We start from the raw sequence: 21,019 nt of genomic DNA on the forward strand, positions 1-21,019 counted from the left end.
CCTCTATTGTAAGTGTACACCGCAAAGTCCATCCAGACGTCCCAGTCACGCTGCAACTCGTCACTCATGTACGTAGCGATACAGTCCTTCCACGTGCGATGGAATCTCTCACCATTTGCGGTCGGTAGGGCACAGGGTTGATCTGCTGGGCTTGCTGCATTATGACAAGCTGTTCGATAGCCTTGCCGGTCAATGCGGGTGCTCCATCCGTCAGTAGTTCTCGAAAAGATCCCTACTTCAGCACGATGTTCCGCATCAGGATCGCTGCGACGTTCTCCGCCGTGTGTCGTTTCACCGTCGCCACCACTGTGTACCTCATGACGTATTCAACTACCGCGATCACATACCTCTCGTCGCCGTCAGTCGTAGGCAATGGACCCGCCACGTCGAGGACCCAACGATCACCAACATCACCAGCTCGAATACTTCGGAGAGGAGGAATGACTTCACGCGGCTTTGCCTTGCGGCTCCCACACTCCTGGCACCCCAACACGCAACGCTTCACCTCACGCCGTAGATTCGGCCACCAGTACACCTTGGCAATCCCCGCGAACGTGTGTGTGGAGCTCGCAAGTATCCGGCCCACACCGAATCGTGACAAGCCTTCAGCACCGTCGATGAGAGAGCAGGAGGTAGGATCACACGACGACCTTCCGGTGTCTTAATCGTAGCTAATCCAAACGAATTTGCTACTTCCATCCCTCTGTGTTCACCTGCCTCGAGCATCCGCTATACTAATCGACTCTTGTTCTGTATGTCCATGATCTCCTCATCAGTCAGCTGCGGTGTCGGCTGTGTTTCTCGCCGCACATCACGTTCATCACGCACGTCTCGCCGCCGTTCGTCACCGTCGACATCGAGCCGTCTGTCGTCGCAAGGGCTTCACCTTCACGGACTACTCCACGTACGCCATCGTCACGCCCAACGACACCTCGCCCATCGTCAACGTCGCGTACGCCACCACCATCTCGCTCGCGTTCGACTCGTCGTCCGTCATCACCATTGAACTGTCGTCCACAAACTAGCCGCTTGCTCGCGTCTGGCACCGTCACCGTCTTCAATTTGGTGTCGCGTAGCTTATTGCCCAACACGCTGCTCGACTTCACCGTCGTCGACAACCCACTCCCCGGCATTGCAGTCGCTTCACGCTGCTGTTGCGCCTTGGCCTTGGTTGCTGGCGCCATGCTTGGTGTCTCCTTCGCGTTCGGACTCGCCGGCATCACGTCCGTCGTCGTCACTGCTCGTCGCCGCGTTCTCGCCGCACTCGTCGCTGCTAGCTGTGGCTGCGTTGCTGCCACCGCTGACTCGGTCATTACAGGGGCTTCAGGCGTTGTCGTCGCCGCCGACTCAGTCAGCACAGGGGATAATGGTTTCGTCGTCTCGCCACGCACTCGTGCCCTACTCGTCACTGTGCCCGCCGTACTCGCCGGCACGTCTGTCAACTCCGTGTCGGCCGCCACCGTCGATCCCGCCGTCGCCACGGTGCTCATCGGTGCCATCGCCGTCACCGTCGTGTCGATCGTCGTTGCGTCCGCCACTGTCACCGTCATCCCTAGCTCCTTGTGGTATCGGAAAATGGAGATTACCGGAGCGATTGCCCGTCGCCCAAGAATCAAGGTACAATCAAGGAGCAGTCAAGTACGAGATGGAAGTGGCTGCTTTCGTTAAGCTGACGACAGTATCCTCGTTAGAGTGACGGTTAGTGGCCGGAGCCTCGTCGGGTCCTAATACAACCCCGAACGAGGCTTCATGGTGCCTACTTTTTGGTACAGATGCATTTAGTTACGTACTTCGGCCGCACCTAATAGTGTAGCCGCGGTCGTCATTTGATGTGTCCGGGATCGCCTCATTGCGATCGTTCACACTAGATATTTGTAAAGGGGTATATGACTCATCATAGGATGACCAGAACGAGGCCCCAAGGCCTCAGAAAACTCAGTAATGAAAGACAGTCTTCCCCCAAAGCCAACTAGGGTCAAGTCCGACTTCGGTAAGTGTAGCTAGCTTATTGTAGTGCCTGGACACGCTCGGCTGCGTGTGGATGCCTGTCGGGGAGCTTATCGTGCATTGACCGAGAGTTTCCTTGGCGGCGCCAAGAGTTGGCGTGGCCGGAGAGACAAGAGCGACATAGGAGAGTCGTTCACTGCATATTTGTGGGACAAGAGTGTCCCTGAGTGTATTAGTCTACCTACCGAGGTTTTACCTTGGTCCCCCTGTATAAGGCCTAACACGCCGGTACCATTCCTTTCTGAGGGACTGCAGTGGGGTTACGCGAAAGCGCTACATAGTATCCTAGCCTTAGCTCGTGGCTAGTGGTACAGTTTTTGGGTTAGCCGAAGACAACCTAAGGTGCACAGAGGCGCTTGCAACCGACCCGGTGTAACGGACCGTCCCTGGTCTTCAGGTTTTGATCCAATAAGCGCTTACCTTTGCGGGTTAGCGTGTTGTTGGTGTCTCTAATACCTTTTGGTAGAGGAGGATTTTAGTGGAATTACCACACCACAACTGGTTCCGCGACCCGGGATTGATGCGACCTTCTGTGTATTTGGGTTGTTCTAGGTTATTACCCCCAACGAGCAAAAAGAAGAAGAAGAAGTGAGAAGAAGAAGCAAGAAGATGGCGAAGGGAGTCAACTCAGCGGCACCAGCGACGCCGGCCAAGTCGAGTGGGACGCGCAACAAGACTTCGGTGCGCTCCGGAAGCTTGTTCTCGACCCCAGCGACGGATCCTATGGAGTCGACCGACGAGCGTTCGGCGAGCTACGACACGTCGGTTGATTCCTCGGACGCCAAAGAAGATGATGAAGATGATGACTGGGATGTCAGGACTTTGGTGTCCGAGACTTCAGAAGCTGCGGTTGTGTCGGCAGGCCGCAGTGGTGGATCGAGGTCGATCGCCCGCGACCTCTCCGAAACGTTCAATGACATGCCGGGCTCCGAGCCCGCCTATGACGAGGATGACGGCGCGATCGATGGTTCCAAAGCCTCGGTGATGGTAGGAGGGGCAACCTCCAAGTCGGTTGGTATTCGACCTCCCCTCAACGGCGATACTCCGGCGGCCAACAAGGTTCTAGGCCGATGCATGGAGCTGATGAAGGCCAAGAGTGAGTGGATGCAGTTGTTCTCACCTAAGCAGGTCCGCCAGGCCTTTTGGAAGGACCTCGGAGGGGCGTTGGGTACGCCGATCAACGCAACGAGCACTCGGCAGGTCGCTCAGAACACGGTGGACCTCCTGCGGGCGATGGGGTGCGAACCTCCGATCCTCCCAACGGAGGCCGCCCTCGCAAGCTGGACGCCAACAAGCGCCGCCACGGCGCTCACCAAGTGGAGGAAGAAGCTGCGCGACGCCTTTGGAGTGACGGATAGAGGCTCAACGAGGCTTCGTTCGGCCTCGGAAGTGGTTGACCGCTCCAAGGCCCCGTTACCAGCGTACTCTCGAAAGGCAGCCACGTATGACGGAGTCTTCGCAGCCATGGGTGAGGCCTCGCCTTACATGCAAGACTCGCACATGGTAACCCCGCGATCTACGGACCGTAGTGAACGTCCGGCTAGGGAGACCGAGTCTTCGTACGCTACGCCTGCCACGCGCGGAGTAACCGGTCGCCGGTCCTGCCGCCGTTACGACCTCCAAGATGACTCGTCGGATATTGACGATGATCTCGGGTCCGACTGTTACGAGGGCGACCCGCCAAGCGAATGGGCTCGTCAGGTGCGCGAACTGAGCGCGACTGACAATCAGAGCTCAACCCTGAAGCTCGAGATTACCACGCAACTACCTCTCTGCAACATCAAGTCATTTACGGTGTGCGCGACAAGAGCGAACACTCCATGCAATAGCTTCGTACGTTCGTCTACGAGATGAGAGGGACACATGCACCGTCCAACGAGTGTTGCATGCCGTTCGAACTCAAGATCAAAGATGGGGCTTTGTATTGGTGCCGCCAGCTGCCACGCAAGACGAGACGCACGTGGAAACTGCTGTGCGAGGCATTCATTAAGTACTACTGCTCGAGGTTCTCCCAGTCTGCAAAGGCTCCGTACTACTCGGCCAAACGAGAGAGCAAAGAGCATGTATGTGACTACCTCAACCGGCTCCACGGCTACGCTCGCAACGCCGGGGTGCAGTTTGAGCACGGTGATCGTGACGCGAAGAACCACGTCGAACACTTCTTGGTTACGTGTGACGACCGAGACTTAGAAGAGCGTCTGTGTCACGTTCGGGTCAAGAGCACCCATGACCTCGAAGATATGACCAACGACATTCTGCGTCACCGTGATCACAAATCAACTCGCGAATCGTCGTTCCGCCGCTCCAGGAGTCTCGATGACGGTCACCGTCGCGACACGCGGTCGAACGAGGATTCTCGAAGTGGTTACCGCCGCGAACGACGTTACCGTGACGACGACCGCCGCCGTGTCCGACGTGACGGGTCACCACACCGGTCGAGAGTGACTTTAGTCGACGCCCTTGCCGATGTAATGGCGGAATGGAACGTCGGAGGCTCGGTCGGTGCACGCAATGAAGCCCCCCCCGACGTGATGCTGAGGCGAACGAGGATTACTTCGAGGACGAACGCCAGTACTCGGACGACCAACGCTCGGACGAGGATTCAGATGCTGATTATGACTCGGACGAGTCTACCGGACATGTCGCTGCCGCTAACGGCGCTGAGCGCAGGGCCGCAACCGATGGAACGTTCGCCCGGTCCGACAACCGACGCTTCAGGAACGGAGGAGGCCCGTCCAACCGCGAACGAGATGGCCGCCACCAGTATGGACCATGCGCCACGTGCGGAAGCCCGTCCCACTCGGTGCATTTCTGCTACCGGCGGTGTAAACTGCGCAAACAAGTGCACGACGCTGGGAAGTGCGCGGCACTCCACGAGCTCACCAAGCTCAGGAAGTCCAAGGTCGACAAGAAGGATCTGTCGCCAGAGCTGGTGTAAGGAAGCCCTTTAAACTAGGCAGCTCGCCAACTGAAACTGGGTTGGTCCCAATCGGGCTGCCACAGCTAGCTGAGCCTGCTGATGATGCGGACTATCTGTTCGCGTTCACAGGCGAAAGCAAACGGCCTGACGACCTGAAGAACAATGAACGTGTGAAACCGACGGAAAAAGGAGAGAACCGAGACGCAAGTCTCGTTGAGATTGGTATTGATGAAGGTGATGATGATGAACGTGATGGACACCCGACCGAGGCTTTGATTACAAGTCTAGCCCAGATCAGGGGACCACCTCGGAGCCTCGTTCGGGCGGTGAAATTACTGCCTGGCGAGAGACTAGGGTGGTGGTCGTCCCAACGATACGGCAAGAGGAAGCGAATGAGAGCTTTGGTCAACGGTGCAGTGGGCAACGCGCGAACGAGGATACTCCTCGACACTGGGGCGAATGTTAGCGTAATTTCTGCCAGCTACGCCAAGCGGTTACGTGTGCGAGAAGTCCGGGACCACGGACGAAGTCTCGAGGTCCGCGGTATAAACTCAGGGGTCATGGAGACCCGGAGACGGGCCTCGTCAAGATCACCCTCGGGTGGGAGCAGGTCTACGAGTTTGAAATGTGGATAATGGATCACAGTGCCGGAGTGGATGTGGTCCTCGGGATGGACGTTATGATCCCGGCTGGAATCCGGCTAGATCTGTTCCATGGCACCGCACGCCTTCCAGACGAGGTCAGGGTACCACTGCTGAAGTCGCAGAGTGTTAGGGATGACGAACCTTACGGCACGCAGCCTTCGAGTGGGCCGACCGAGGATTTATACGTCCACGGTCGCGAGTGGCGAGAGTTTCGACTGCCGCGCCAGTGGCTATCTCGTTCGGAGTACTATGTGTGGGTACGGCGCACGGACAAGCTTGTGCCGACCGTAACGAGGCTTCGACGAGGGCAGCCGACAAGGGTACGACTCACCAATATTACGACCACAACGGCACAGTGTGCCAAGCACGACTCCGTGGTGCTCTGGGTACCGCATGGTGAACTACCGCGACAGACCGGCTACGCGAGGTTGGACTCTAACAAGTACAAGGAGTGGCCGCTCTTCACACAGTTCGTCATCAGCCCGCCGCCGATCCGTCTCGGCTTCTCGTTCTGCACGCCGCCGCTTGGCCAGCAACACCTTGACTCGCTGCCGCTTTGCTACTTTACGCGCCTTCCATCGTTCTTGACGGGCCTTGTTCACGTCACCGAGCGGCTCACTGCTGCTCGAGCCATCGTCGATGCTGTTCGTGTCTTCGCTCACTGCCTTCGTCACCGTCAACTCGTTCACCGTCACGGAGGTAACCGCCGCCGCCGCCTTCATTACTGCCGCTGTCGAGTTGGCGCTCGGCGTCTCCGCCGTCGTGTTCGCCACGGCCACGTCCACCACCGACGTGTTCCCCCTGTTCTCGTCGCCGTCGTGCGTGTCTGGCGCCGACGTCACCATCAGCACGTCCTCCTCGTTCACCGTCGAGTCGCAGCCCGATATCGCCATCGCCGTAGCTGCTAGCTGCGCGATAGACTGTGCCATAGTTGGCACACTCGCCGACTGCATGTCCACCGTGTTTTCGCTTGGCTCCATGTTGACCGTCTCCACCTCGTTCGTCATCACGGCGTCCTCGGCCACGGTCATCGTGTCCATCATCGCCGGTTCGTCACCAGCCGTGAGCTCTACGGCTCCATGCGCCGCCATCCGAGCCACAGGCGCCTTCTTCATCATCACCGAGCACACTACCGTGCTCGTCATCACCTGTGGAGTCGTCAAGCGCGTGTTCTCCTCGTCATCCTTCGCCGCGGGGTCAGACATAGTTTCCATCGTCCTCGCTCGTCCTTCATTCTCATCACGCGTCCTCAGTCGTCCTCGTTTGGGGTCTCCGCTCCCATTCGGACACCGTAACCCCTCTATGACGCCCGCTAATTGTTTTCCGCCGCCGGTGCTGTGGCCTTCGTCTCACGCTGCTGAAGGTAGGCATCGTTGGCCGCCTTCGCCTCCGCGTTCGTACACTGCCTCGCGAGGTGACCCGGTTGGTTGCACGCGTAGCACCGCAACTCCCTCGTGCACTGCGACGACCAGTGGCCAGCTTGTCCGCGCCGATAGCAACTCTGCCACTCGCCTGCCCGCCGGCATTCACCCGGTTTCCACCAAATGCTCGTCCTCGTTCCACAGGTGGCCTGCTGCCGCTGCGACCATCACTCGCTGCCGCCTGCTTCACAGCTGCCTTGGCCTTCTTGCGCCGCGGTTTCGCATCAGACTCGTCGCTGCTTGACGGGGCTTTCTCCTTCTGATGCTTCGCCTTCGCAGCAGGTTTCTTCGATTCCGACCTGTGGGTAGTCGTCGGGGTAATGGTTGTCTTCTTTGCAGTCTTGCGAGATTCGTACCAGTATTTCCCATTCCACAAGTGGCCAGAAGGTGGGTCCCAAGTGCCCGAATACGCGTTGTACACCCCCTGCGGGTTCGTAAACAGCGCCACCTTCTCTACTTCCGGTCGCGCAACTTCGCCACCGCCTGCACCGCCGATCATCTCAGTAGGCAACCCAACCCCACTGATTCCAGGAATCACGTTCGTGTCCCCCGTAGTGCCGCTCATGGGGATGACGTAGCGACTCGGCGCCGTTGCTTACGCCTGCCCAATATTAATCATGCTCTGAGCAACGTTGTCCATCGGGTCATCAATCTCGGCGCAAGAGAGCCTTCTTCAGGTTCGACCACGTTCTCTTCCTCTCAGGCATGCGGCGGTCCATGTTGACCCACCACTTGACCACGTTCTCCATCAACTTATTCCCCAAAATAAAGTAGAGCGACTTGTCGGATCAGCGTTCTCGCCCAGACTCTTCCGCGCCCTTCAGGGCCAAATCGACGCGATCGATCCACGTCGACACCGACACTTTCGGATATGGAGAGAAGGTAGGTAGCTCCAGACTTCGGTCACCGGTGGGTTCACTGGAGCTGGCTCTGTGGAGAAGCGGGATCCAAGAAATTGGGACAAAGGGTGATCGGCAGAATGATGGATCCAGACTCCGCGACGGATCCACCAGACTGGCGGATCGGGCCCCGCTCCAGGTGTTAGAGATTGCAACGGAAGGCACTACGAGTGCGACCGGACGTCACGAATGTGTGCCCAAGCAACACCATGCCTCGAGACCCAAGATCTAAGAGATGCAGCTGTCAAGTGGATCGGCGATCCGATCCAACCCAGATCTGATTCTTATTCGGACTCAGATGGAAGTGAGCGGTGGATCTAAGGTTATGGCTCGACGGAGGCAATCAAGCGACACGCAAGGAAGGTAATCAAGCCCCATAGAGTCAGTAGGTGCAGATGGGATGATGGGATCCATAGGAAGATAGGACTTTGGGATGGGATTGGACTTAAGCATAAATCAGTGTTGAATTTGCCTTATACATCGCAAGTGCCTTCGCCTTCGCCTGGAAACGGGAAGTACATTGGCCCCACGGCTTAGCAAGGTTCTGGTAGTGGATCTAGCGTTGGTTAAGACTGGATAATACATTGGCCAGTTCTGCAATCTTCCTAGTGACCTACTTGCAAGTGCAGATCCCCGATTCACCCGGAGTTACTACTTGGCCGGGTGCATCCTCAACTCTCAACATCTATGGATCCCGCTATAGGAAGCGGCAAGTACGGCAAAGAAAGACCTACGAAGGCACAGGAAAGGAACAACAACAACCCAAAGGCAACCCCACGGCCGGATCCAGATCCAGGCCGCCCGATCCAAGTCGACTACCACTGGATTGGGAATAACTACTGCGAGCAGAGTGACGATTTCTGCGCTGCTCCACCCATATCCCCGCGTCTCGCCCAGACTGTTCTGTCTTCAAGGCTCGGACGCTTCAGCAGATACCAGAGGAGCAGATCCAGCCCTACCGACGGGTACACAAGGTGACCAGTTCAGCACACAGATCACGGATCATCGGGGGACCCCCTCCGTAAGTCGGTGTACGGGCGCAGTTGGTAAGTTGGATTGGCAATCTCGCCGATTTTGCTGATCCCGCTACACCACAGCTCCTGCTGTGCGTCTGGGTCCGTCAGCGCCGGATTCTGCTGAGGTTCCTTCGACTTCGCTTCGACGTCACGTGGATCTTCGTCACGTCCGCGCAGACGGCCCGTCTCTTCACCGCTGGATTCGTCACCATCCGCGTTCACGCTCATGGCCTTGGACTTCAGGTTGCGCTTCGACTTGCCCGTCCTTCGCCCGTGCCGCCGCCACCGTTGCCATGGCTCTCGTAGATGCTCGGGTAGACTCGCTGCTCGAAGAAATAGGCCCCTGTATGACCACCATGTAACAGGCCTATTATCTCGCTCGGCTGTAGAGCGTGTCGTATAGCTTGCCGCGCCCTGAGTCCATCGTACGAGCCACTACGTTCAACACTTGTTGGCCGACGGTGGCACCAACTACCGCGCCCGATCTTCCGCCTCAGTGCGTCGGATCGAATTTATTACCAACAATAGAGTAAATAGAGACTAACTAAATGGCACTCCTCTAAACTACCAACTCGACTTCAACCAAGTTGACCTCAGTGCCAACACTATTCTCCGTCCGTCATAAAGTTCACGTCACTTCGTCAAAGCCTCACTCGTCAGGAAAGCTGTCGCCCTCAGTAGCCCACATGCGTGTCCAAAGACCCGCTGTGCACACTCGTCACGTTCCGCTTGTCCGTACTTGCCCTCGAGCCCGCAGATCTTACAATGAGCAGTTCTGCTTCACTGCTTCGCCGCCCACCGCTCAACCTCAATGTCGAGTCGACACAAATCCTCGACCAGCACGTCCATACCGACCTTCTCGTGGCACTCTTCATCCGCTCGGCCACTCACAGACCGCCCTCGCCCATCGTCACGGTCTCCGATACTTCCTCGGTGCCACCCATCGTTCTGGCTCGGCCGTCGTCATCGTCTCCACCGCGGTCTGTGAGACCTCGGGGCCGTTCCTCCTCCTCATCTGCTTCTCGACGACGTCCACCACCGCCAGGTGCTCGCCGCCACCGTCCACCACCATCATCTGCTGCAAGTGGGTCCTCTGTAGGACGCCCACTATTACACGAGTTTGGCTAATTGCGAGCTCTGATCGGTACCAGCTTTTCGGTGACAGTCCCAAGAAATTCACTCCTGAAAAGACCTCGAGTTCCGAAGAGCTCTGTTGCTCGTGGCCACGAGGCCGGATCGAAGCCGATGGCTACTGAGGGGTAAGGCATGCGTTAACCTCGTACGTAGGACCATTCCTCTCCGTCACGCCGCGTGTACGCCACAGGGGGAGGGGGGGGGCAGATCCGGCCGACCAAAGCAGCCCAATTTACAAGTACCAGCTTGCAGACGCCTGAACAGTCGATCACCCCCTCGAGCTGGGCCATTGAAGTCCGCCACTTCGAGCTCTGCTGCGCTGCATCTAATCGCGGGGGCTGACGCAGCACAGCAATTCCCGGGGGCACGTGCCCCACGTCCGCGCTTCAAGTTGAAGCTGTCCTCATTTCAGCCAATCAGCATCGCCCCTACAGTTGATCCCTAAACAAATCCAGATCCTCATGAACGTCAGACGCAGATTCGCCTCCACCTCCCCACACCTCATCACATCAACATGCTCGCCGGCCTCCGCCACGCCCCGTCCTCCCTCTCGGCGCTGCGCTGCCCACTCGCGCGCAGCTTCGCCACCAAAGGTAGAACGCCCCCCTCCATCAGACATCAGACCCCCCCGTCGCTAACCCTTCCTCCCTTGCGTCCATGGCAGCCGAGTACGAGAGCATCCTGACCGAAGTGCGCGGCAAGGTGGCCATCATCACGCTGAACCGGCCCAAGGCGCTCAACGCGCTGTGCAGCCCGCTGATCGAGGAGCTGAACGGCGCCGCGCACGCCTTCGACGCCGACCCGAGCATCGGCGCCATCGTCATCACCGGCAGCGGCTCCAAGGCGTTCGCGGCGGGCGCCGACATCAAGGAGATGGCCACCAAGACGTTCGTGGACGCGTACAAGAGCAACATGTTCGCCAACTGGGGGGACATCACCAAGGTGTCCAAGCCCGTGATCGCCGCCGTCAACGGCTACGCGCTGGGCGGCGGCTGCGAGCTCGCCATGCTCTGCGACCTCATCATCGCCGGCGACTCGGCCAAGTTCGGCCAGCCCGAGATCACGCTGGGCACGATCCCCGGCTGCGGCGGCACCCAGCGCCTCATCCGCGCCGTGGGCAAGTCCAAGGCCATGGAGATGATCCTCACGGGCAACATGATCGACGCGCAGCAGGCCGAGCGCGACGGCCTCGTGGCGCGCGTCGTGCCCGCCGACCAGCTGCTGGACGAGGCGCTCAAGACCGCCAACAAGATCGCGTCCTTCTCGCAGCCCGTGGTCAAGATGGCCAAGGAGGCCGTCAACGCCGCGTACGAGCAGTCGCTGCAGGAAGGGCTCAAGTACGAGAGCCGCCTCTTCTGGAGCTCCTTCGCCACCAAGGACCAGAAGGAGGGCATGGCCGCCTTCGTCGAGAAGCGCAAGGCCGACTTCAAGGACGAGTAAGTCCCCGTTCAGTGTGTGCGTGACTGTCGACACCAGGGAGGGACCACAAACTACAAGCAATCAAGACATGAATGACGTTGAAACTCACTACCATTAGGAAATGTCATAGTAGCTCTACGTTCGTCCGCACTACATGTGTAGATGCACCTTTAGGCCAGACCAGACACGAAGGAGGAGCTCCATCCATCCGGACATGGTCACTGCGGTAAAGAGGCTCTTTACTGCCACCATGTCCCTGGGCTGGAGCTCGTTTGCGTGCTGGCTGCTGGCCTGGAACTGCTCCGACAGACCGGTCCAAACTCTGGCTGGCCGCTATGATAACGTCTGTCAGGATAACTCTTCACGTACCTTTGCTCTTCTTCGACGAGGTCCTTGTAGGGCTACCGGCTGCTGCAACGGTCCCGTTCGCACCGCCGTTGCAGTCGCTCACATCGCGCTTCTTCTTCTTCTTGGTGGGCGACCTCTTCCGCAGGTGTTTGCTATCACTCGCGCCGTTGACCACGGACTCGAGCACCCACTCGGGGATCTGGGAGCGAGTGACGTGGTCGATCTGCATGTCCATTCCGCCGTGGCGGGCCTCCCACTGGTCCGTGTAGAAGGCGAAGTCGCGGATCACGCTTGTCAGGTCCACATCGTGTGTGCCACCAGTGGCTGCAACCGGGTTCGGCGCAGGGAACCCCAGACCAATAAACAGCCACGACGTGTGCACCTCGCGCTTCGATGAGCCCTCGGGGGTTGCGCCCTTAGTCTCACCGAAGTCGAAGAAGCGGGCGAACGGGTGGATCCGAAGCTCAGGGAGTGCCTCTAACCTGAATACAGTACAGCAAAGGATCATAAAGTCAATCTACAGGGATAAGAAATCATACCTCCCTTATCTTGAAGGACGGGGTCTCCTCGTCGCAGGGAAAGAAAGGCAGCACCGGATCCCTCGGTCAAAGCTGCACTGAAGAGCAGCACTCAACCATACGTACCGGAGAAACAAGTGACGCAGCCTAGATTCGACCCATCCGAACCATCCATCGAAGTCCTCGGCATTATTGGCTGTTATCTGGACACGAAGAAAGTGTTTTGACCTGGGGGCCAACAAAACAAAAGCAACAAGCGTCATAACACAGAGCGCGCACAGGGTAATCACAGGCCTAAGCTAAGGGGTGGATGGAACCTTTGGAAAAACACTGGAGCTATGAACAGCTTTGCCCACGAAGATTTCTGTACACAGAAATGTCAGCAGCGAAATCTACAGAGTAACTAATCGCTTGAGGTATGCAAGCATGAACGTACCTTCGTTTCAATCTCAAGCGTCCGGTTGAATCCCTTGCCGAACTCGGCCTTGAGAATATGCAGGGTCGAAGCCATCACGTTGTACGACGAGTTCAATGCCGGGTACGCTGGCGTGATGATCGGCATCAAGTGTGATCGGTCACGCACATTGATTTTGGGATTCCAGCCCTACACGTAAGAAAGCAAATTCATAACGAACACGTCAGTTCTACGGAGCTCGCCGCGACAATTACTGCGGATACAGCAGGATAATGACATCGGCGAGTATCCGAATGAAAGCGTGTGCATCACCGAGAAGCCAAGATTCAGGGGGTTGTCAACCCGGTCGAGCATGATCGGGTTCGGCCACGTCCACATCTGGTAGATGCGGAAGAACCGCGAGAGCAAGGAGGCCGGCAGCGAGTTGGGGTAGAACTGGCAGATGCGCGCGACCAAGATGGCCCAGTTCACGCCACCCAGGAAGCCCAGCACGTTCGAGTAGATCCCACGAACCTGCATCAGCAATACATTCATAGATTAATAGACCACCAAATACCAAGCCAAATCGTAGCTTAGCGTACCCGGGCCCAGTGCTTGACAGCGATCAGCGTCGTCCGGAACCTCTCCTGGTTCGGCACGAGCTGCAGAATCCTCTCCGTCACACGCACTCCGTTGCAGCTCCTGACGGAGGACTCGTCGAGTCCTCTCAGGTACCGGTCGTCCAGCATGTCAATGTCTTCAGGGATGGAGTCGAGATCCAGCGACACGAACAGCAGGTCCACCGGGATCCCGTCCATCTTCATCTTGATCACCGGCACGAACCTGCCGCCCTCGACAACCCCCACAAAAGAATTAGCACTAACAATATATAAACTAAATAATAGCAGTGCAGTTGCCGTACGCGTCGCTGATGACGTGCAGCCCCGTGACGCTGGGCGTGGCCTCCAGCAGGATCGGCGCCTTCTCGAAGAAGCTGGCGCGCGTGCAGTGTTTCGGCGCGATGCAGAGGCTGCCGGAACAGAACAACACGCAGAATTAGGCTATAAATTAGGTCGAAAGGGCTGCCATTGGGTGTTCCCGTACGTGTCGATGTCGGCCTCTCGGCTCTGCACGCCGAGGCGGTACGAGCCGAAGGTGCGCAGCTGCACGCGCTTGGCCACCGCCTGCGCCTCGCCGAAGCGCGCGACGCCCTCGTGCAGCGCGTACTCCTGCAGCACGTGGCGCAGTCTTTCCAGCACAGCCTCGCGTCGCGCCAGCTGCTCGGCGCTCTCGTAGAGGCCGCAGGACCTGGCAATTCATGGGCATTAGAACATACAGTTGAAGAGCAAAAGTTAGGGGGTGGAGAGCGTAAAGCGCTTACTGGAGCGTGCGCAGCAGCTCGTCGTTGAGCTGCTTGTCGTCCTCCGATGGCCCCGCGGTCGACAGCGGCGTCGTCGTCATGCCAGGCTGCTGGAAGGAGGTGCAGAGGTTGCTGGCGGCGCTCCTTGGCGAAAAAAAAACTTATTAACGATGATGCGATTTCATTGGCTATCTGGACTACGACAGTTGGGAAGCATTTTTTAATATTAGCACCAATGAAAACTACTTCTCCGGTCCGCTAAAGAATTAACAGTTCTCTAATCAGACTATATCTTACGTTCTACTGCTCCATAAGAGCTGTAGCTGCCCTTAAATTTAAGCTCTGGATCCGGTGTATCACGTAGTATTTTTGATAAATCCATTTTCCCGCCCTTTAAGGTAGTTATCGGGCCGTTTAAACAATCAGTTTCCACAGGTGTGAGGTTTGAATTCGCTGCGCCATCAAAAATGATCAGATTAGAACTTGGAAATACACATGAGAAAGCGGAAAGAGAGTTTATTCCTGTGATGTAATGTCGTAAAAAGTTGAATATTCCAAGGCCAGAAAAACAGCCAATCGTGTTTGAGGTTTTTTGCATACAAATCACTGATGTTAGAGTTTTGTCCAATGAAGTGTGGTACATAGAGGTACTTCGACCAATCATACATCGAGATGGTTTGAGGTTTTTATGAAAAAAACTAACTGTTAATTCCTTTCCGGACCGGAGAAGTAACATGTATTATTATTGGCACTCACTGGAGTCCCCGACTGAGCGGCATGCGACGCGGCGTTTTTCCCCGACTGATCTGACTGAGCCCCGACACCGCCCCGACTGGAAAAGAGCCGGTGATGTAATCAAGTGATGCGTCAAGCTGCATACGTATAGATGGATAGCATCCGGCACCCCTCAAGCAGAAGTATACTTGTCACTATCCTCCAAGCCCAAGCCTTCGTTAGAGACGGAAGTGCGTAAATAATTCTCTAATGTAAGTCTAGCACGCTCTAATTTGTAAGTCTTCCTCAGTCGGGTTGAGTCGGTCCAGTCGGGTGGGCTGGCCCCGACTGGGCGCTAGGGCGCTCCTAAGTGCGCCAGTAGCTTAGATTGTCTAGGAGTGGCGGGTTCTAGTGTAAAAAATTCTCTAATGTAAGTCTAGCACGCTCTAATTTGTAAGTCTTCCTCAGTCGGGTTGAGTCGGTCCAGGTGTAGAAGTAGGAGATTTAACGATTGTATAATGAAGCGAGTTCATGTTTTGCGGATTTAAACGCAAAGTAGCAAGTACCGGTAGCGCAGGTATGCCAGCAATTGCTTACTAAGGTACCCGAGCGATGCCCCCCGAAAACGCTTCAAATGCAAGTAAGACGAACATCCCGCAACTGTAACTATCAACTTGAACGCCCATGTCCGTGACATATGCCGAAGTACGAAAGTGTCGGCAGCTAGTTTTCGATAGGATACCTTTCAGCTTTTCTGCTAGAATTCTAGCACTCGACGCGTAGCTAGAGCTCATTGGGTCGTAGTAGCTGATGCTGGCCGTATTCATGTCGATCATGATGGAACACCAGTGGTTTCCATTACAGTTGATAGGAATCAAAATCTTCTCAGTCGAAAGGCCATGAAAAGCATTCTCGATCGTGGCCATGTCCGTGGTGGTTTTTCCGTTCACAACACAGCCGAACAGTGTCGAATGAAGAGCAATAATCGATCTCTCTTGCCCGAATAGCTTTGCCGTGATTCTGCTAATTGCCATGTCCCCGAGCAACCCTTTACCCGCCACATCGAGAAACTCTACAGTGTTTGCGAGTGGGTCCAGTTGCCTAATCCGTTGTGGAAGCTCGTCATCGAGTTGCGTAAAGTACCTCTGGGGCACTTGCTGGCGAAAATCAATTGTCTCGATCCACCGGATCGCCGTGTCGATCCGATTCAGAGCCGCTATAGTTTGGTGCCATTTTCTCATCAAACGGAGCGTTCACGCGGAAAATATTCCAACTCCATGAATTTCCAACGCCGTATCTATTTCAGCAAGATCTGCATGTTTCTTTTGAAGAGCCGTGACCTTTGCCTGACATCTCTGTAGTAATTCCGCTGGTAAGACGCGAGTAAGATCCAGCAGCTCCAGTATTGTTTTCCCAGTAGGTATTTTGGAAAACACATATGCGGTCGGAGCTTTTGGGCGCTTGGCGAAGTTGTACACGTTGAACTTTCGGAAAAATTGCGTTGAGCAGTTGGTCAGGGTACTTCTCAGCGCCTCGTCCAAATTAGCGAGGCTGAGCTGTTGATCATACAGGGCTGAATCTTCTGCGGCCACTTGTTTCGTTTCGCTTTCTGTACGTTTCGGTTCTGGCGGGGTCGGCCGCGTGCTTGGGGTGGGCCCTCGACTCCGAAGTCAACATGGGTGGTTCGTTTAGTGAGCGTAATTTGTCGAGGATTAGACTCACCCGAGGAGGTTCGGTTACGGTCATTGGTATGGGAGATTACCGGCTGCACGATGGCTGCAGCACCGGCGGGATCGCCTACACTTTCGCCACGATTTGACTCGCTCCGTTGGCTTTGAGTGTGCTCACTGTTTTCAGCACCAGCAGGATCGGATGGGCGGAGCTCGATCATTGCTCTTGCAGAATATGTAGGCGACCCAAGCAAGGCCATCGGAGGTGGAACTGGAGGTGAAGACGGCATTCGATCTTCTTGTAAGCTTGTCGACTGCATGAGAGGCTCCGCCTCGGGCATATTATGCGACGTAGGTGGAACCAACGTGAGTAGTAGGTGTCCAATTGTCTCCACTTGGCCACTTTTGATAAGCTGTTCCATACGTTTTAAAATACCCAACGCCTTTCGATATTCAGGCATGCCAAACCCACTCATTGTACCACATATTCCCGACGCAACTTCATTTGCTTCCCGATATTTGCGATTCACGTCCCAGGGTGCGGATCTCCGAGTGGGTACAGTATTAACCCTGAGCGATTCTTCAGGCAGGTCGGGGGGCAAGCACACCGTGCTCTTATTGCCGATAAGAGCCGTCGTTTTTCCAGGCACTGCGGTGGGATAATCGTCTCCATCTTAAGTATCTTTCGCAAATAAAAAATGTGGCGGCAAGGCAAGAGATGCGTACACATAAACTTGCATGAGCAGGTCCAAGTCCTTCGCGTAACCGAGTACTCAGCAGCCGGCTCGTCAAGATAATCCTCTTCGTCAATGTCGTTCTGGATAAAATAGATCCCGGGTACCGCTTCTGAGCATCGGTATGCAGCGCGAGTTAGAGCGAATTGATACTGCTTGTGAATCAGCTGGCAAGCATGTTCGCTCACGAGGTTGGCGAGATGACTCATTTCTTCGTCGTACTCAGCATGTTGGACGACACTAAGCTTAAAAACCCGAGAGATAAAATCTTCCTCCATCTGCGCCTGGTAGGACATCATGGCCGCAATGCACTCGTCCACTTTCATGAACGGATCCAGAATATCCTTCAGCTGCTTCCAGGATGACTCCAGGCGGTTATTCGTATTGTTACCGAGCGTTAGAGCAGATTGGCGCGTGTACGCGCACCACATCTCCTTGCAATTGTCCCAATTGTTCGTGAAGTAGATCTCAAATGGATGCTTAGAGCCGTGCGAGGGGTCGTCCAATGTGTTGGGGTCTTCCTGGTCAGCTTCGGATTGCTCCGATGACGAGACCGGCGGTGGCACCTCGGCAGTACTACGTGCGGCAGCTCCCAAGTTGATCAAGTAACTCATGAAACGACGATTCTTCTGATATTCCCGCTCGGTACTCGAATACACGAGCAAGTAGATCGATGCCCGGATCTGCTCCTTTTGCCACGCAGTAAAGCCATACTCCGAGTTCGCTATATCTTCATGCAAATATTTGATCACGTGAAAGTGACACAAAAGAATTGTCACGTTCGGGAACGCTGCCTTCAGCACACTGATTTCCGTGAAGTCCTTATCAATCACCACACACCGCAGCTTTTCCCAAGCAGGGTTATGCTTTTTAAAAGTCTCGATGGCCGTCTCCAAAGTTTCGTAGCGCTCGTTTTGGACGAGAGCATGCTACACGTAGCGAGCGTGCCCAAAGACCATAAAAGAAAAGACTTTGTACTTGGACACGTTTGTCCCATGAGTGGCGTCGATCATGAGGACTTCGGGAAAACGACTAAACATCTCACGCATCATGCGAGTCTGCATAGTGATACAAGTCGCGATTTTCTGCGAAACATTGTGCTAGTCTAAACTTTACAAGCAAGCCATTGCGCACTTTTCCATTCTGCACGTCAATAAAAATTCGACCAATATTCCCAGGTTCATCTGAGAACTCCACCATCCACTTGTGTAATCGCTCGGCAACCCTACTGGACCCAGACTCTCTGGCCTTCATATTCGCTACCATATTCATGTCGTGAGGGAACGGCTGGCAATCTGTGTTTTCCCGTACGTACTTGAGAATCCTTTTGTTTTTCACCCCAGAACGCTGTAAGATGTCGACAGTATTCATCACATCTTCCGGTATAGCTAGTCTTGTCTTTGGATATTGCACAAACGTTTCGCGCAAAAGAGGGTGGTTGTGAACGACGTTTTGCTTGGTCACGTAAAGCTGGATTGTATCTTGCCCACGCGGCCGGCGGACACATAGATTTATCTAAAAGTCACAATTAACAACCGCAATTAGTGTCGAGTTAGACTGACAGCATTGACCACGCAATAGTATCTATACATATCAATAACACACCTGTGCTTTGCAGTTGAGGGATCGTGCCTGCTGGCAAGGCCGCTTTCCCTGACCGCGGCCTTTGTACGTCCCTGCATGGGTACACTCAAACGTTTTGGCGTAATATTCCCACGCTTCAGGAATCAAGGAAGCTGTCGAGTTCTCTTGCGTGATGATCTTGTTTCGAGCTTTTACAGTCTTGTTTGAGCGAATGCGAAACATCTACCAGGAGAAAATTAAATACAATGAGCGGAGATGGCAAGTTACGACTGTAATGTAGAGCTCAGTGCAAAAGATACCTGGCATGTCTTAGCCTCGTAAGAGCTGAAATAAACGTCAAATGCCTTCCAAGAAGAGAATGTGGTCGACTCGAACGGCGGTCCTGCATTCATTCTGCTGGGGCCAGTCTCTTCTCCCGGCTATCAGCAGCCATGGGATCACCAAGGTTGTTTTGCGAGGTCTCGGAGAGTTCACCAGTCAACGTGTCGCCATCGCTTGCTATTTCGGACAGGGCACTCGCTTTCCGCTTCCCAGTAGCCGATCGCGGCCTCAGCTGCTGCGCCATCCTGGACGACCGCTGCAACGTGCAGCTCGCCTCCGATTCCGGTGTTAAACGCCGCGTTGCCGCTGTGTTCCCTGCCTCGTCTGCTTGCTGCTTAGCGATCGCAATACTGTACTAAGTTGGAAAATGAATGGCCAAAGGAGTGTATACGGCTGGCAAGCTGTGTATACACATAGGACGCGGAAACAGCTGTGCACGAACGAACGAACGCTGAAAAAAGGGAGATGAGCCAGTCCGGGAACGCAGGCACTTCCATTATTATCATGGGGCTTCACCAGAAGTTGACGAACAATCAGCGCAATAACGATACGTGCTATTACATAATATATACCGGTAGTAGTTATTTACACCTTGTTGGCCATCCGGAAGTCGGCCATGGATATCCAAGCTACGCGCGCGATTAAGAGATGCTGAGTCACGTACCTGACTACAGTATGGATAGTGCTTGACGCTTAGCATTTTGCCAGTGTTGTTGTCAAACCGCCCTTCACATATATTCGGCGCAGTCATCAGAAGCAGAGCTAGAAGACAATGCTCGCAGGAGAAAGTCACGGAACCGGTGGAATTTTACAACTAAAGGGGTATTACTGGATACGTGGACATGTATGTTTCAAAACTGCGGCTCGAGCAGGAAGAGCGCCGCGCTGTGGACGGCCATAGTCCCGGCGTTCTGGTCGACTGGAATGGGTAGGAACACATACTCTAAGGGGGTTTCCAGCGTGGCTAACTGGGCGGGGCATTTGTACAGTGGACAGCGGTAGAAGCCCAGGTTGGTCGCGGTTTGAGTCGGTAGGGGGCGGGGATCCTCGCGGACTGCGGAGCCCGAAGACGGCAGCATCAAACCCTCGGGGCCGAAGCGGAACCGAGCGGTGGCGTGCAGCGTCAACGGTGGAAGCTGTTGGTATCGACCAGATAGAGAGCTGGGATCGGAGGGGCTCGACAGCGAAGACGCGACTTGTTCCAACAGGGTGCATGAATCCACGGACAAACTAGCGTTCTAAACATCCAATGGACACACAGTATCAGCAGCTTGTATAGATCTCAGGTTGCAATATGAGTTCGTACCGAAAGCAACAGTCCGGACAAAACGATGGAGCCGAGGAGATCGTCGGCAGGAATCGCATTCGTCCCAGGCACGGACGTTTTCAAATCGGGAGGGTGGGGTTTCGAGGGCAGCACAACCAACGAAATCTTGCTAAGAGGTATCTTAAACTGCACTGATATGCTGTGCCGGAACGAGTACAGGAGGGCTACGATAGCAAACATGGGGGGGTAAGTCATAATATAGTTTCGACTAGGGAGCGATTGAACACAAGACAAACCTTTTGGCCGCTGCAAGGCTGGTAACCAGATTGAATCGATCCTGACGGGGGCAAGCGCCAACACGGACTGTTGGTGCGTGTGGAAGAAGCTGACGGCTTGCTTAAACCAGCGAAGCCAAGCTTTCAGCCGCGTCGGGGTCGAGTAGCCCTCACCACTTTCGGGTCTCGATGCAGCCCCTGTCCATGCAGCAGGCAAGTCACCACGAGCAAGGGCTTCAATTGTCGCCGTCGTATCTGGATTCAGCAGCTCCACGCTGTCCGCTCGCAGGGATAAAATCGTCTCGGCGTTTGTCCAGATGAATGTCAAGTACGCCTCCATCGCTGGAAGTTCGACCTGGATCAGGTGTGCAGTC

The 21,019-nt window shown here is 55.4% G+C and overlaps 8 protein-coding genes across 8 annotated transcripts; 2 read left to right on the forward strand and 6 right to left on the reverse strand.

Moving 5' to 3' along the window:
- Window positions 1-776: 776 nt before the first annotated feature.
- On the reverse strand, window positions 777-1,550 carry PHYSODRAFT_245934 (hypothetical protein; the record flags this gene model as incomplete). Its single annotated transcript, XM_009524650.1, has 1 exon — window positions 777-1,550. One exon carries the CDS (start codon window positions 1,548-1,550, stop codon window positions 777-779), a length of 774 nt encoding a protein of 257 aa, XP_009522945.1.
- A 1,066-nt stretch (window positions 1,551-2,616) lies between these two features.
- Window positions 2,617-5,971, forward strand: PHYSODRAFT_328365 (hypothetical protein; the record flags this gene model as incomplete). The annotated part of the gene is made up of 6 exons (XM_009524651.1): window positions 2,617-3,708; window positions 3,945-4,505; window positions 4,547-4,939; window positions 5,011-5,463; window positions 5,502-5,828; window positions 5,867-5,971. The coding sequence occupies 6 exons, from the start codon at window positions 2,617-2,619 to the stop codon at window positions 5,969-5,971; spliced, it is 2,931 nt and encodes a 976-aa protein (XP_009522946.1).
- A 912-nt stretch (window positions 5,972-6,883) lies between these two features.
- Window positions 6,884-7,069, reverse strand: PHYSODRAFT_497056 (hypothetical protein; the record flags this gene model as incomplete). The annotated part of the gene is made up of 1 exon (XM_009524652.1): window positions 6,884-7,069. A coding segment is annotated over one exon (186 nt), but the record flags the coding sequence as incomplete, so codon positions are not given.
- A 1,817-nt stretch (window positions 7,070-8,886) lies between these two features.
- On the reverse strand, window positions 8,887-9,982 carry PHYSODRAFT_328367 (hypothetical protein; the record flags this gene model as incomplete). The annotated part of the gene is made up of 4 exons (XM_009524653.1): window positions 8,887-9,172; window positions 9,545-9,651; window positions 9,715-9,855; window positions 9,899-9,982. 4 exons carry the CDS (start codon window positions 9,980-9,982, stop codon window positions 8,887-8,889), a joined length of 618 nt encoding a protein of 205 aa, XP_009522948.1.
- A 547-nt stretch (window positions 9,983-10,529) lies between these two features.
- Window positions 10,530-11,573, forward strand: PHYSODRAFT_285389 (hypothetical protein). The gene is made up of 2 exons (XM_009524654.1): window positions 10,530-10,634; window positions 10,706-11,573. Exons 1-2 carry the CDS (start codon window positions 10,556-10,558, stop codon window positions 11,479-11,481), a joined length of 855 nt encoding a protein of 284 aa, XP_009522949.1. The 5' UTR covers window positions 10,530-10,555; the 3' UTR covers window positions 11,482-11,573.
- Window positions 11,574-11,926: 353 nt separating this feature from the next.
- On the reverse strand, window positions 11,927-13,469 carry PHYSODRAFT_442904 (hypothetical protein; the record flags this gene model as incomplete). Its single annotated transcript, XM_009524655.1, has 6 exons — window positions 11,927-12,290; window positions 12,453-12,554; window positions 12,644-12,690; window positions 12,763-12,930; window positions 13,054-13,254; window positions 13,323-13,469. Coding segments are annotated over 6 exons (1,029 nt in total), but the record flags the coding sequence as incomplete, so codon positions are not given.
- A 1,921-nt stretch (window positions 13,470-15,390) lies between these two features.
- Window positions 15,391-18,238, reverse strand: PHYSODRAFT_312988 (hypothetical protein; the record flags this gene model as incomplete). Its single annotated transcript, XM_009524656.1, has 6 exons — window positions 15,391-15,817; window positions 15,866-16,030; window positions 16,052-16,350; window positions 16,410-17,034; window positions 17,073-18,127; window positions 18,155-18,238. 6 exons carry the CDS (start codon window positions 18,236-18,238, stop codon window positions 15,391-15,393), a joined length of 2,655 nt encoding a protein of 884 aa, XP_009522951.1.
- A 1-nt stretch (window position 18,239) lies between these two features.
- On the reverse strand, window positions 18,240-19,195 carry PHYSODRAFT_488737 (hypothetical protein; the record flags this gene model as incomplete). The annotated part of the gene is made up of 3 exons (XM_009524657.1): window positions 18,240-18,713; window positions 18,804-19,004; window positions 19,082-19,195. Coding segments are annotated over 3 exons (789 nt in total), but the record flags the coding sequence as incomplete, so codon positions are not given.
- Between the last annotated feature and the right edge of the window lie 1,824 nt (window positions 19,196-21,019).

This window comes from Phytophthora sojae (genome assembly GCF_000149755.1).
Source record: "Phytophthora sojae unplaced genomic scaffold PHYSOscaffold_3, whole genome shotgun sequence".
In the NCBI taxonomy this organism is placed as follows: domain Eukaryota; phylum Oomycota; class Peronosporomycetes; order Peronosporales; family Peronosporaceae; genus Phytophthora; species Phytophthora sojae.

Coding starts and splice junctions, on each gene's coding strand:
- PHYSODRAFT_285389 (XM_009524654.1), top strand. CDS start 10,556: ATGCTCGCCGGCCTCCGCCACGCCCCGTCCTCCCTCTCGGCGCTGCGC. Junction 10,635..10,705: donor GCGCAGCTTCGCCACCAAAG/GTAGAACGCCCC, acceptor CGTCCATGGCAG/CCGAGTACGAGAGCATCCTG.